General features: G+C 47.7%; 1 protein-coding gene across 2 annotated transcripts in view; it reads right to left on the bottom strand.

Annotated features, from left to right (window-relative positions):
• LOC121475461 (MLX interacting protein) overlaps positions 1-12717 on the bottom strand; it is a 59523-nt gene that overhangs the window by 12966 nt on the left and 33840 nt on the right. The window contains exons 2-7 of one of the 2 annotated variants that reach the window (XM_041728758.1): positions 6894-7058; positions 3677-3783; positions 2841-2926; positions 1375-1464; positions 966-1007; positions 456-627 (exon numbers count right to left, since the gene is read on the bottom strand). In XM_041728758.1, the coding sequence (XP_041584692.1) occupies positions 456-627; positions 966-1007; positions 1375-1464; positions 2841-2926; positions 3677-3783; positions 6894-7058 (662 nt within the window). The remainder of the gene's footprint in view (positions 1-455; positions 628-965; positions 1008-1374; positions 1465-2840; positions 2927-3676; positions 3784-6893; positions 7059-12717) is intronic. The other variant, XM_041728759.1, reaches the window with a different exon arrangement.

The following is a 12717-nucleotide window of genomic DNA, read 5'->3' as shown; positions in this document are numbered from 1 at the left end:
AGAAAAGTAAAGTAAAGATCAGGGAACAGACACTCCCAGGAAGCTGTGAACAGCTATGCAGAGATCCCCAGTTCTTAGTCATGGGCTCTTCCCTGAGGTGTTCACTGGATGCCTGAATGCTGCCAGGTAAAAGTCATGCCCAGAAATGTTTCTGATTTTCCTCCCAGTGAGTCAGAGGCCCTGTCACTTGGCCTAGGCACAAATCCTCTGCTAAGGGGACAGTATCAGAAATACAAAATTGATTCAGGCCAAATCCCCACTGTCTTCTCACAGGGGCATCATGGGCCTGACAGCTGCCCAGGAAGGCCCCCCTACAGTTCCCACCTACTCAGTGCACGTGGCCCTCAGATGCCAGTGAGGTTAGCCAATCCTGCCCTGGGGCGCTGGGTTGAGGAGAGCTGGCAGAGAAGGAAGCCAGCTATGTGTTCAAAGTCAAGGATCTAGGGATGGGTTACCTATTTCCCGGGGGTTGGGCCAGGCCACCGGCTGGTGTGAGGAAAGCGTTGAGAAGAGAGTGTCACTGAATTCTGACATGAGCATGTCTGTGTCCAGCAGTGGGTCCTCCTCCATGGGGACCGGGGTCTTCCATCCATCCCCACGTTTGTGCCAATAAAGCATGTCATCATCCTACCGCCAACAGAGGGGGAAGAAAAAATCAAAGGGGCACTAGTGAACTCAAAATTCCCAATCACTCACACAAGGCAAGTATGTTACCCTATTTTATAGAGCTGTAAGGACTGTTGTAAAAGATGAGGTGAATGCATGAAGCAGGGAAAACTGGCCTGTTTCCTTGGCCTGCATGGCCTCCAGGTGAGAAGCAGGGCAGCCCCTCCTGGAGCTATAGAGATAGTCCATGCCCTCACCACCTCCTGCTGCAGGCTTCACTGTCGGGCCATCCACATCATTGCTGTTTCTTGTCAAAGGAGGGTTCCCATGAGGTCCTCACGGCCCCCACACTCACTCACCTGAGCCAGGCTGGAAAGGTCCTCATCCTTGTGTTGCTGTAGCTGTGGAGAAAAGGGGAGACAGGGTGGTCACCTGGGGTGCTGGGAGGGGAGGAGGCCCTCAGCCTCTCCTCTAGGAAGTATCCAGGCCTCTTCTCCCTGGGAGGCACATGAGGGATCCTGCTCTCTGTCATTCCTGAACCCAGGCTAGACACAAAAGAGATTTGCAACCAGTGTTTGTGGAATAACTAGCAGTGAGAGAAACTGAGACCACAGATAATGGCCAAAGAAAGCCCATCACTTGGGCTGGGCTGGAACATTGGGTTCCACAGGGGCAGTGATGGGCCAGTGTCTGAACACAGTACTTAGAGCCTTCCCTCCCCTATGGGGGCTTCCTGAACACGCCCTTCTTGGAGCCCAAACCAGATACCCTTTTCTTGAAGTAGGTTCTCCACTTGTGATATTCCCGGATCACAATCTCAATGCGGCTTTTCCAGTACTTCCCTTCAGTGGTGATGGCCTGTGAAGAGATAGAGATTTGAATCAAAAGAGGGTGATTGTCAGAACTCAACCTGAAAATAAAGACTCATCTGACACTGGCAGTCAGCCCCAGGCAATCCAGCTCAGAGAACCCTACCACATGCATAGAATTTCATTTACAAAGTGTCCCACCTCTTCTGTGCTACGACTAGCCTCTACCCTAAAGATGTGCTTTTACTTCATGACCTCAGATAACCAAGCACAGTTCGGTAGCAGAGGTCAGAGAGAGTGCTCAGGTGGGGAAGAGGGAGAAGGTCCTCACCCAGGCACTGGAAAAGCCCTACAGATCACGGGGGTAGCATGGAATGCCCTTACCCAGGAGACTCTGCCACATTTTCAAAGGGTGAAATTTTAGGTGGAAAGTGACTTCAAGAGGAGCTACTTCAACCTTCCCATCATGCAAGTGAGCCCCTTCCATCATATCCCTGAAGACCTCTAGTGACAAAGAAGGCACGACTGCCTCAGAGAACCTGCCTCACTTTCAGGTTTATGGCTGTTTACAGCTTTTTTTGTTTGTTTGTTTATGGCTGGAATATATTAAAGCAATTCCAAGATGTCATAAGACCCACATAATTTCACCTAAAAGTACTTCATTGTGTGTCTGACAGTGAAGAATCTTCACAATGAGCAATACGGTATTATCACCAGACCTACCAAATTGGTATTTCTTAATATTATCCAATACTGGATCACATTCCATTGCAAAGGGTCTTTCATTGGGTTACTTTCTAATTGTTTCCCCTTTTATTCTAACAGTGAGACATGGTTGGATAACATTAAAACAATGCAGAAGGGCATAAAGGGTACCTGCCTCACTCTAATTACCCTCCCCCAAGTACAGGCACAAATAAAGGATTCTGTATATCCTTCTAGACTTCCTACACGCATATAATTACGTAGATACACACTTTAAAAAAATTAACATAAAGTTGCTAGAATACTGCTGCACGACTTGCTTTTTTTTTTCATTTACTATTTCTTCAGCATCTTTCCATCTCAGTATATAAAGATCTTGAGGTCATTCTTTAACTGTTAAAGACTTCTGCCTTGTAAAGAGCCCAGATGGCCTTCCTGCTGACTTCCAGAGAGATACCAATGTTAAGGGACAGAGAAGAGTAAGCCCCAATGGGAGAACCCCTCAGTCTTTGAGTCAGCCCAGCCTGAGAAGAGGGGAGCCTCTGTAGGCTTTCACATCCTGGTCCTTGCAAGGTCACCATGGTTGCCAGCACAGCACAGCCAGACCTTCTCCCTGTGCCCCTTACTCCCCCTGCAGGATCTAACCGCTATTCCCAGCCCTGAGAGAGTCACTTCCTCCTAGGCAGATCCTTTCCAGTTAGATGGTCAGGAGCCAAGTACCTCTGGCCTGCGATGCTCATCTACTTCCACAGAGCCATCTAGTGGAGTGACGAAGTGGCACACGGGATTCTTGCGCTTCTCCAAATCTGGGCAGAGAAAAGATGAGACATCATCACTATGACCAAGACCCTGAAGGAGTCCCTAGCCCCTCAGTCCACATCTCCCTCAGGGTGGGACCCTCCCAAGTGTTCTTTCCTTCTCCTTCCCTTGAAAATGAGATTTCAGAGAATAAAGGAAAAGAATCTGTCAGTAGCTCATCAGTAAGAAAGGGAGTCGCTTATCAAGAGAAACATCAGCCTAATCTAAGCATGCCCCAAGCATGTTGACCTCCTGCAAAGCTCACCAGATCTACTGGCACAAAGCTAGCTAGAGATAGAATAAGGTCTGGGTCTGCATCTTCTTTGACCTGCTGAAAATAGGAACTGTTCCCTGACTCTTCAAATGTCACCTCTCTGCTACAACCTCCTTGACTCTCCTGAAAAGAACTAATCCCTCTGTCCTCCTCTGCCTTTACAACACTGAGCCCAAGCGTCCAACCTAATAATGAGCATATTATGCTATGAGCACCTGGCTAACACATCTGTCTCCTGCAGATTATGGGCAACAACACGACACAGACCACGTGACTGGTCCCCTGTGCCTGACACCTGAGAAGTATCCAGTTCATTAGGATCTGGGCTTGATTTCCTCCTGCTGCAGATAGCCCAAGAGAGGCATCCTTTTGAGGCATAATGTTTGATAAGTGGGCTCTGGGGGCCCAAGTGCAAAGGCCTCCAGGTGGTAGAACCTTGGGGCCCCTGCAGTTCCCTCCTGCCAGAAGCCCATATAGGACTTACACTGCATGTACCACGCCCGCCAGATGGCATTATTAAGCCGGATCTTGTCTCTCCACTGGAGCTTCAGGCCCTTGAAATTCTTCCACTTCGGAGACACCAACTTCCCACTGAAAGGTAAGACAAAGAGAGAAACTTAGTAGTTCCTCTGAAAATGAAATGAAATTAAAAAGCGCTACCCACTCACTCCAGGCCTCAAAATTCTGGATTAATCCATCACAAGCCATAGGCTAGGCTTAATAGAAGACACAAATCACTTTGGGATTTCTTCAAAGTGATCCACAGTAGGGAAGGGGGGAGGTGGGAGTAGTGGTGATATCAGCTCAGAGGGGACAGGACTGGCCACAGGCTGGTAAGTGTTGGAGTGGGACAACAGCATACAGGTTCACTATTAGTCTATCAACTTTGACTTGTCTTTTAAATATTCCATAATTAATGGGACCCCTGGGTGGCTCAGCGGTTGAGTGTCTGCCTTCCGCTCAGGGCATGATCACGGGGTCTCAGGATCGAGTCCCATGTCGGGCTCCTTGCAGGGAGCCTGCTTCTCTCTGCCTCTGTCTCTGCCCCTACCCTCTTTGTCTCTCATGAAAAAATAAATAAAATCTAAAGATTTTATTTTACTCGATCCCAGAACTTGGGGATCACTCCCTGAACTGAAGGCAGATGCTTAACTGCTGAGCCACCCAGGCGTCCCAATAAAATTTTTTTAAAGATTCCATAATCAGGGCAGCCTGGGTGGCTCAGCGGTTTAGCGCCACCTTCAGCCCAGGGTGTGGTCCTGGAAACCTGGGATCGAGTCCCACATCGGGCTCCCTGCATGGAGCCTGCTTCTCCCTCTGCCTGTCTCTGCACCTCTCTCTCTCTCTCTCTCATGAATAAATAAATAAAATCTTTTTTTTTTAATTCCATAATTAAAGTTAAAAATCTTCTGATTTTTCAATATATCAAGTCATCACATTGTACACCTTACTTGAATCTATGCAATGCTGTATGTCAGTTACAACCCAATAAAGTGGGGACGGGGGCCAAGGCAGGAAGAAAAAAGAGAAATCTGCTGGCAAATGAATGAAAGCCAAGCTCCTGGGATCCCTGGGTGGCGCAGCAGTTTAGTGCCTGCCTTTGGCCCAGGGCACAATCCTGGAGATCCAGGATTGAATCCCACATCGGGCTCCTGGTGCATGGAGCCTGCTTCTCCCTCTGCCTGTGTCTCTGCCTCTCTCTCTCTCACTGTGTGCCTATCATAAATTAAAAAAAAAAAAATTTAAAAAAAAAAAGCCAAGCTCCTTTACCTTGGTCCACCTCCTCTGCCACCAGTCCCCAAGAGGCACTTAGAATATGGGCACACAAATATCCCACTGGCCTTCAAGCCTGTGGGGCCCTCTCCTGCCCCCAGACCTGTGCACACATGGTCCTCATGCTCAGGATGCTCCTTCTGCCACCTACTCCAGTACAATCTCCTCTGTGCTGGCACTGGCCTCACCTTTGCTGATGACTCCTTCAGGGTCCCTGAGCACCATTCAAACTCAAAGGTGGCACTCACATAGAGCGGTGCCCACAACCAAACCTCCATGCAGTACCCTGCAGCTTGCTGAGGGGAGGGCCCATCAGGTATCACCTTAAGTACCTAACATAGACCCTGGTATATAGCAGGGCCTTGGATTAATTCTTCTGTGGATGAGTTAAGGAGTCCTTGCACATCAAGCTAATAGCAGCAGATGAGGAACACTTCCCAGTGGCACAGCCTTCTCAGACAGTTTAGTTTTCTAAGTGTGTGTCAGAAGCCACCTCTGGGCAGTTGGCCCAGGCCTTCCCTTTTTCAGAAGGCTTGAGACGGGCAAGGCATGATCTTTAGTCTATACCCTAGGGGTTCTGGCGGTTCTACCTGACTGTGAGCCCTGGCTCTGCCTCTTCTGCAAACCCACTCAGAAATCTCATGAGGAACAGCAATGGGGTCTCCAAAGATAGTATCCAAGCAGTAAATCCTACCTGAACCTGAGAATCTGGGTTAAAAAGCAAAACCCCTGGCTGTGGACCTGGCAAAGACCTCGTGCCTCTCCCACCTAACTCAGTGAGCCAGGCTTTGAAGCACACAGGCCAGAAGGCCATGGCCCCCAGAGAGAAAATGTCATAGGCCGCCCTTACAGAATCTGAGGAACAGACAGAGGGTTGGATGCTTCCAACCCGTCAGATACTTTCCTTGCCATTTCTTCCCAGTCCAAAGGTACTCCTAACCCACCTCTAAGTGGTCCGCTTTCACTTAGGTTCAGTGGACAGCAGCTAGCACCCAGGTCTTGAGCCTCTGCTGTAGTGGGCAGTTTTTGCAGGCAGGTAACTTGTTTGACACACCAGCTTCCTGGGTAAACTCAAGATGATACCGTCCCCTCCAGAGTGTTTTAATAAGGATTAAATGAGAGACAGTGTTGTGTGTATGTACATATACACTTAGACACATATAACTGGTAAACCCTACAGCAAAATGTTATTCATAACCACCTCAATTATCTGGATTTAAGTTATTAAGTGAAAGCCCTGAGTTTTCACAGCTCCTGACTTGAGAAGTCCTTTCTTTTGTGTTTGTCCCCACTGTGATGCGGCTCTTCCTTCTCCACAAGAGGCAAAAGGTGACGCCCACAGTCCCACCCTTGATACCAGTGAACAAAGACCTGGTCAGAGGTCTAAGTGCTTTGAAGGCAGGCACTGGGTCTCACTCACTCATTGGACAAGGGATGAATGCTACAAATGGAGGACAGGAACAGATGGGGCACATGAGGTCCTACCCCTATGGAGCATACCAGGTGCTGAGGGGTCACAAGGAAGAGCAGATGGCTGTGGGAGCATAAAGTCGCATAACCAAGCCAGTCTGAATAGTCAGGGGAGGCTTTCTGGAGGAGGTGACATCTCAGGTATCATCTGGAGGATAAGGAAACTGGGTTCAACCCTGAGATAGGGCGTGGTCCTTGCTGCTCTTCTGCCTGCCTGTGATGGCCCTCAGGTGAGCAACAACACGCCTGGTCAAGAGCTCCTTCCTGCATGAGGCCGGTGGGAGGTGTGTGGGGTGATTTATGCCAGGCTGGAGAGCAGAGCACACAGCACACAGAGCAGGTGCCACAGCTTGGCAAAACCAACCCTCTTTCCCCTCCTCTCCAAGACCTCCCAGCAACTTGGAAGGTGGTTCCAGGAAACAAAACAAAACAAAACAAAAAACTGTCCCCGTTTTTACCTCCTTAAGGGGAAAAAAAACACTTTTTCTGTAATTGATAGCTTCCTCATGCTGAAGCCAGGATTCAAAGGCCGCTTTCTCTGTGGCATCCTGCGGAGGTGTTCGCCACCTCCAGAGATGGCAGCGGAGGACAGAAGTAGAAGGGCTGCAGTGGGAACAAGGACCCTGGGGAAGAGAACAACCTTTGGTGTCCTGCAGTGTTCTGTTGAGAACTGACTGTTGCACTTAACTACAAACCGAACCTCACCCCTGCTTTGTTAAAAAAAAAAAAAAAAAAAAGTGGCTGATGTGTGCAGAAGGCCACCTTCTCAAAGACATCAGATGACACTGGATCTTCAATTACATACAATGAAGAGGTGGGAAGATGCAATGAGAGCTCAAACCCTGCGGGCAAGAAACCAAACTGGACAGGGGGCAGCTTGGGGTTCTCCTTTTCTTCCTCTTCGCTTGCTGAAATAGCTCGCTTTTCCTTGATGTTTGTCAAATTTGGTCAAACCTCAGCACAAATACATAGGAGTTCAGAATATACAACTGGTTCCGCATCATCGTCCCAGATTCCTGTAATACCTCCACAGTCAACAGGTGGTGCTCAACCAACACAAAGAAGTGAGTCCAGGGGATCCCTGGGTGGCTCAGCGGTTTAGTGCCTGCCTTTGGCCTGGGTGCGTTCCTGGAGTCCTGGGATCAAGTCCCACGTCAGGCTCCCGGCATGGAGCCTGCTTCTCCCTCCTCCTGTGTCTCTGCCTCTCTCTCTCTCTTTCTCATAAATAAATAAATAAATCTTAAAAAAAAAAAAAAAAAGATTAAAAAAAAAAAAAAAAAGAAGTGAGTCCCAAACCAAAACCTAAAACACCCATGAAAGTAGAGACAGTGAAAGAGCAACTAGGATGTTATGGTGATTGACCACCCCTTGCCCACAGAAATTTCAAGACAAGATATGAAGCAGGACATACAGTTCTATACATATATCAAGGTACTACAAAGGAAAAAGGAATCCATAGACACATTTTTAGAAAAATGTGGGGATACATTTTTTTTTAAGATTTTTATTTATTCATGAGAGACACACACACACAGAGGCAGAGACACAGACAGAGGGAGAACAGGCTCCTCACAGGGAGCTCATTGTGGGACTCGATTCCCAGACCTGGGATCATGCTCTAAGCTGAAGGCAGGCGCTCAACTGCTGAGCCACCCAGGCATCCCTGAGGATAAATTAATCTTTTAAGTTTCTTCACTGATGGGCTTCTCAGAGCCTTTGGTGCACTGATGTCACTGTCAATCTTCAAGGAGGGGAGAGGAGACATTCCTTATGCAGACATCCACAGACCAAACCTGGACTGGATCCTTTTCATGTGGGATACCCAATGTCTAGTTCGCCAGGGAACCTACTAGGAAGGGCTGCTCTATATACTTCTAAAAGGGAACGTGCAACTCCTTGACACAGCTCTCTAGAGCAGTAGCCCCAGAAAGCATCAGTAGTCAGGCTTCTGCTCCCCCCAACCCTGCCCCACATTAAAAAATTCTCCAGACATGGCTGATGGGGGTATTTCTTGGCTTAAGGATTATGCTACATTCCTTCTTTTTAGGGGTGGGGTGGGGGACAGGAGGCGGGGGAAAGGGAGAGAGAGGGAATCTTAAGCACAGGCTCAGCACAGAGCCCAACACAGGGCTCAATCTTACAACCCTGAAATCATGACCTGAGCCTAAATCAAGAGTTGGACATTTGACTGAGCCACCTAGGGGCCCCACCACATTCCTTCTTCAAAGTGTAACCAGAAACACACTACAAAAATTTCTAAGACTACTGGTTTCTCCTCGATAAACAAAGCCCTCTTCTGGCCTCACCTCCCAAAACTGCCTCCTACATGCCCCATGGGCTTCCCTGTCAGAACAATGACCTCAAGATTCTCCTCCAAACTACAAACTAGACCTTAGGAAGGCCAAGGTCTAGGGCTGACTCATCCCAGCACAGTGCCTGGCACACAGAAAGCACTTTTAAATACACAGCTACTAAGTGAGTGCTAACCTTTTCCATAATGAAAAATCTTCACACTGTCCTGCCATGGACACTCTCCTAGGAGACAGGCTCCAGACCTGAAATAGGAAATTCAGAATACAACAAAGGTCTCTCAAAACTATTGGTGGAAAGCGCCTGACGGGCTCAGCTGGTTAAGCAGCTGACTCTTGGTTTCAACTCAGGTCATGATCTCAGGGTCATGGATCGAGCCCTGCATCAGGCTCTTCACTCAGTGGGGAGTCTGCTTGAGTTTTCTCTCTCTCTCTCCCTCTGCCCCTCTTCCCATAAATAAATCTTAAAAACAAACGAACACCTGTTGTTGGATAGACTAGCAAACCCTGACTTCTTCAGAGGTCTGGCAAGAGACTGTTTTGGAATGGAAATTAAAATGCAAGCTTTGCACAGACAGGAACTGAAATTAAGAAGAACAGGGGTAGGTGGGACCAGATGGGATGGATTCTGTCCATCCCAGGTAGGATTAACTCCTAACTCCTAGTCAGATCATTCTCTCTAGAAGAAAGCATGCAGAGGGCTCTAGGATCTGTCACTATAGGTCCCAGAAGAGGCGTGGAGCCCATTCATTTGCGCTGAACCATACTTGCTTGTTACAGAGCAGTATTTCTTTGCCATTCCTAGAAATGCTTCCTGGACCCCCAGCAGCAAGACCTCCCTAGTCCTGCCTCCTTATTCCCACTTAGCAAGGTAGAGTGGGTATGTTATCCTGAGTGTAGAAGGAGGAACTGGAGTGCGTGGTCCAGGCCCTTCCCCTCCTCTCCTCTTAGGAGCAAGCTGCCATTTCTCCTGTTCTCCTACAGAGCCTGGGGTGGCAGATGGGGCCTGTCCTAGTCCAGGACTGCCCATACTGCCTGGAAACAGTCTGGGGTTCATCTGTAAGTCATACCCTCAGCCTGGTCAACCATAAAGGTAATATTTTGTCTGACTACCATTTATTCACTCTTCTTTATTGTGGTCAAGTACATATAACATAGAATTTACCATTTGAACCATTTTAAAGCATATGATTCAGTGGCTTTAAGCACATTCACAATGCTGTGTGCCCATCACTGCTACTTAGGTTCAGAACAGTTTTCATCACCCCAAAAGGAAGCCCTGTACTCATGGAGCAGTCACTCCCCATTTCTTCCTCCCCCTGCCCTGGCAACCACTAATCTACTTTGTCTCTCTGAGTTTGTTTCTTCTGGACATTTCATGTAAACAGAATGATAAAATAGGTGGCCATCTGTGTGTGGCTTCTTTTACCAAGCACACTAATTTCAAGGGTCATCCGCATTGTAAGATGTCCTAGTACTTTGTTCCTTTCCATGGCCGAATCATATCCCACTGGGTGGACAGACCACATTTGTTTACTGTTTCACCCACTGATGGACATTTGTTGTTTCACCTTTTGGCTGTCGTGAATAGTGCTGCTGGGGATCAACTTCTGTTTCATTTCCCTAACAATTCAGCACTCTGGCAGGGGAAAGAGTTCTGATCATTAAGCTGGCACTGGGAACAGAAGGATGGCTGGAGGACAAGCAGAGTGTGTCAACACTTTCGATGCACATCCCTTTGACTCACAGTTCCACTGTCAGGACCTGATTCTGCAGACTCACATGTGCACAAGGACACATATGGGAAGACATCACACGGCAGCACTGACGTGGCAGCAAAAGGCTGGAAATGTACACACTCATCAAAGCAAAATGGTTTAAAAACTGTGCTGTAGGTTTAGCGCCTGCCTTTAGCCCAGGGTGTGATCCTGGAGTCCCGGGATCGAGTCCCACATCGGGCTTCCTGCATGGGGCCTGCTTCTCCCTCTGCCTGTGTCTCTGCCTCTCTTTCTCTGCATCTTTCACAAATAAATAAATATAATCTTAAAAAAAAAAAAAAAAACAACTGTGCTGTATCCACACAGATGGACACTATGGAGCAACTAAAATCACAGCATACATTTTATGCGCTGATTTACAGGCAAGATCAACAAGTTGCATGAAATGAGAAGAAAACTAAGGTGCAAGATGCACAGCCATGGCCACCATGTGTATTTGTAACAGGGAGATAGGCACACAAGACACAGCGGGGGATGGGAGGGGGTGGCAGGACGGAGACTGCCTGTCAGTTAGTCTCAGAAACAGGGACAGGGAAACAGTGATTTCCCTTCAGAGAGCTAAAGCAGAGATTAAGGGATTCAGTTGGAGAATTAGTTTTCACTGTTTACTGATTTATACTGCTTAAATATAATACAAGAATATGTTATTTTTTCAAAGTAAATAAGGCAAAAAGACCAGGTATAGTTCAAGACCTTCTAATAGGGCTTCTAGTCAATTAGGCTTCTAGTTAATTGGTGATGGCAATTAATCACATAAGCAGATACAAAATTTATGTGCAAGTCAGTTTTGTGAACTAGACCCAAATATGAGGCTAATGCTTAGTAAGTGGTTTCTTTAATGAGTGAGTGGATGAATAATGCTCAGACTGGTCTCTCTTCCAGGATTCTCTTTTTCTTCAAAAGAGCGGTCTCTATTGGCTTTCCTGGGATCTGGGCCTGATTCCACAGGCTGCTAGGAGCCAAAACTAACAGGCTCCAGACAGACAAAGGTTCATTGAGGAGCCAAGACGTGGGGAGCACGCACAGCGAGAGGCATGGCAGGAGGAGGGCAATGTGTTTAATAGAATTGCCTGAGCCGTGGGCCTCTGCCCTGGGCCTTCTGCCCAAGGAGAGCCTCCTCCCAAAGGAAACTCGTGAGGTTGTCAGGCCCTGCTCCCATGCCTAAACATGGGTCCTCTCCACTGTACCTGCAATCCATCCTCCTTGTGGGTTGCTTGGTGTCTATTTTATTTTTTTATATTCAGAGAAAGTTCTGTTGGAGAAGCAGATTCTAAGGGCAAACACAGCAAGGCAGGAACATGGTATCCTGAGGTCTTGGTCCCAGGTCTGTCCTGCTGACAAGATGACTGAATGTGTGTTGTGTATGATGTATATACAGTGTGGGTGATATGTGAGGCATGTATGTGTGTGCAGGTGTGTGGTATGCATGTGTGATGGTGTGTGTATGAGCACACTTGTGAATACATATGTGCTAGTGCATCTAGGTGTGCATCTGCCCTCATGTGTGAGCATGTTTGGGAGGGTCTGTGTTTGTTTTGGTAAAAAGCAGGGAGTAATCATTTCTACAACCTTCAAAAATTAAAGCAACTTGAAGGAGTTGAAACCAGGCAAAATCAGAGTAGCTGCAGTGGTGACCTCTCCTTCACCCTGTCTGTGAATGCTGGTGACCTGTGTCCTTGCTGGGAGCACTCTCTCCTGTGTTCTAGCCTTCTACAAGGGGACAGACACTGCCATGCTTATATCATTTCCAAGCCAACAGGGAAAGAAGGGTGGTTTCCATTTCTGGACAAATGACATGAGCTGTCTAAGCCCCACCTTCTATAAAATGGTGATGATGTCCACCTTACAGGGAGGATTACAGGTAAGACGTGGAAGGGCAGAGGGAGTGACAGTCAATGCTGGGGCACGCTACTGAATAGCAGTCGGTGCTGGGGCACGCTACTGAATATAGCAGTCGGTTCTGGGGCACGTTGCTGAGCTTTAAGCCTGGACTTACCGGCAGGAGCAGGATCTGGATAGGGTACCATTTAAAGCCAGATTCATCTATCTGCCAGGAAAATAAACTTGACTCTAGAACCCAGGGTGTTCTGACTCCTCTAGACTGGGTATGGGACCAGATTTAAAGAAATAAAAAGCAGTATATCACTTCAGTTTGCATCATTTGTTAATAAATTTTAATACTTAAAATGTGCATT

Source organism: Vulpes lagopus, chromosome 14 (assembly GCF_018345385.1).
Source record: "Vulpes lagopus strain Blue_001 chromosome 14, ASM1834538v1, whole genome shotgun sequence".
Classification (NCBI taxonomy): Eukaryota; Metazoa; Chordata; class Mammalia; order Carnivora; family Canidae; genus Vulpes; species Vulpes lagopus.
The sequence above is the reverse complement of the archived record's forward strand: the minus strand, read 5'-3'. Positions and strand labels throughout refer to the sequence as shown.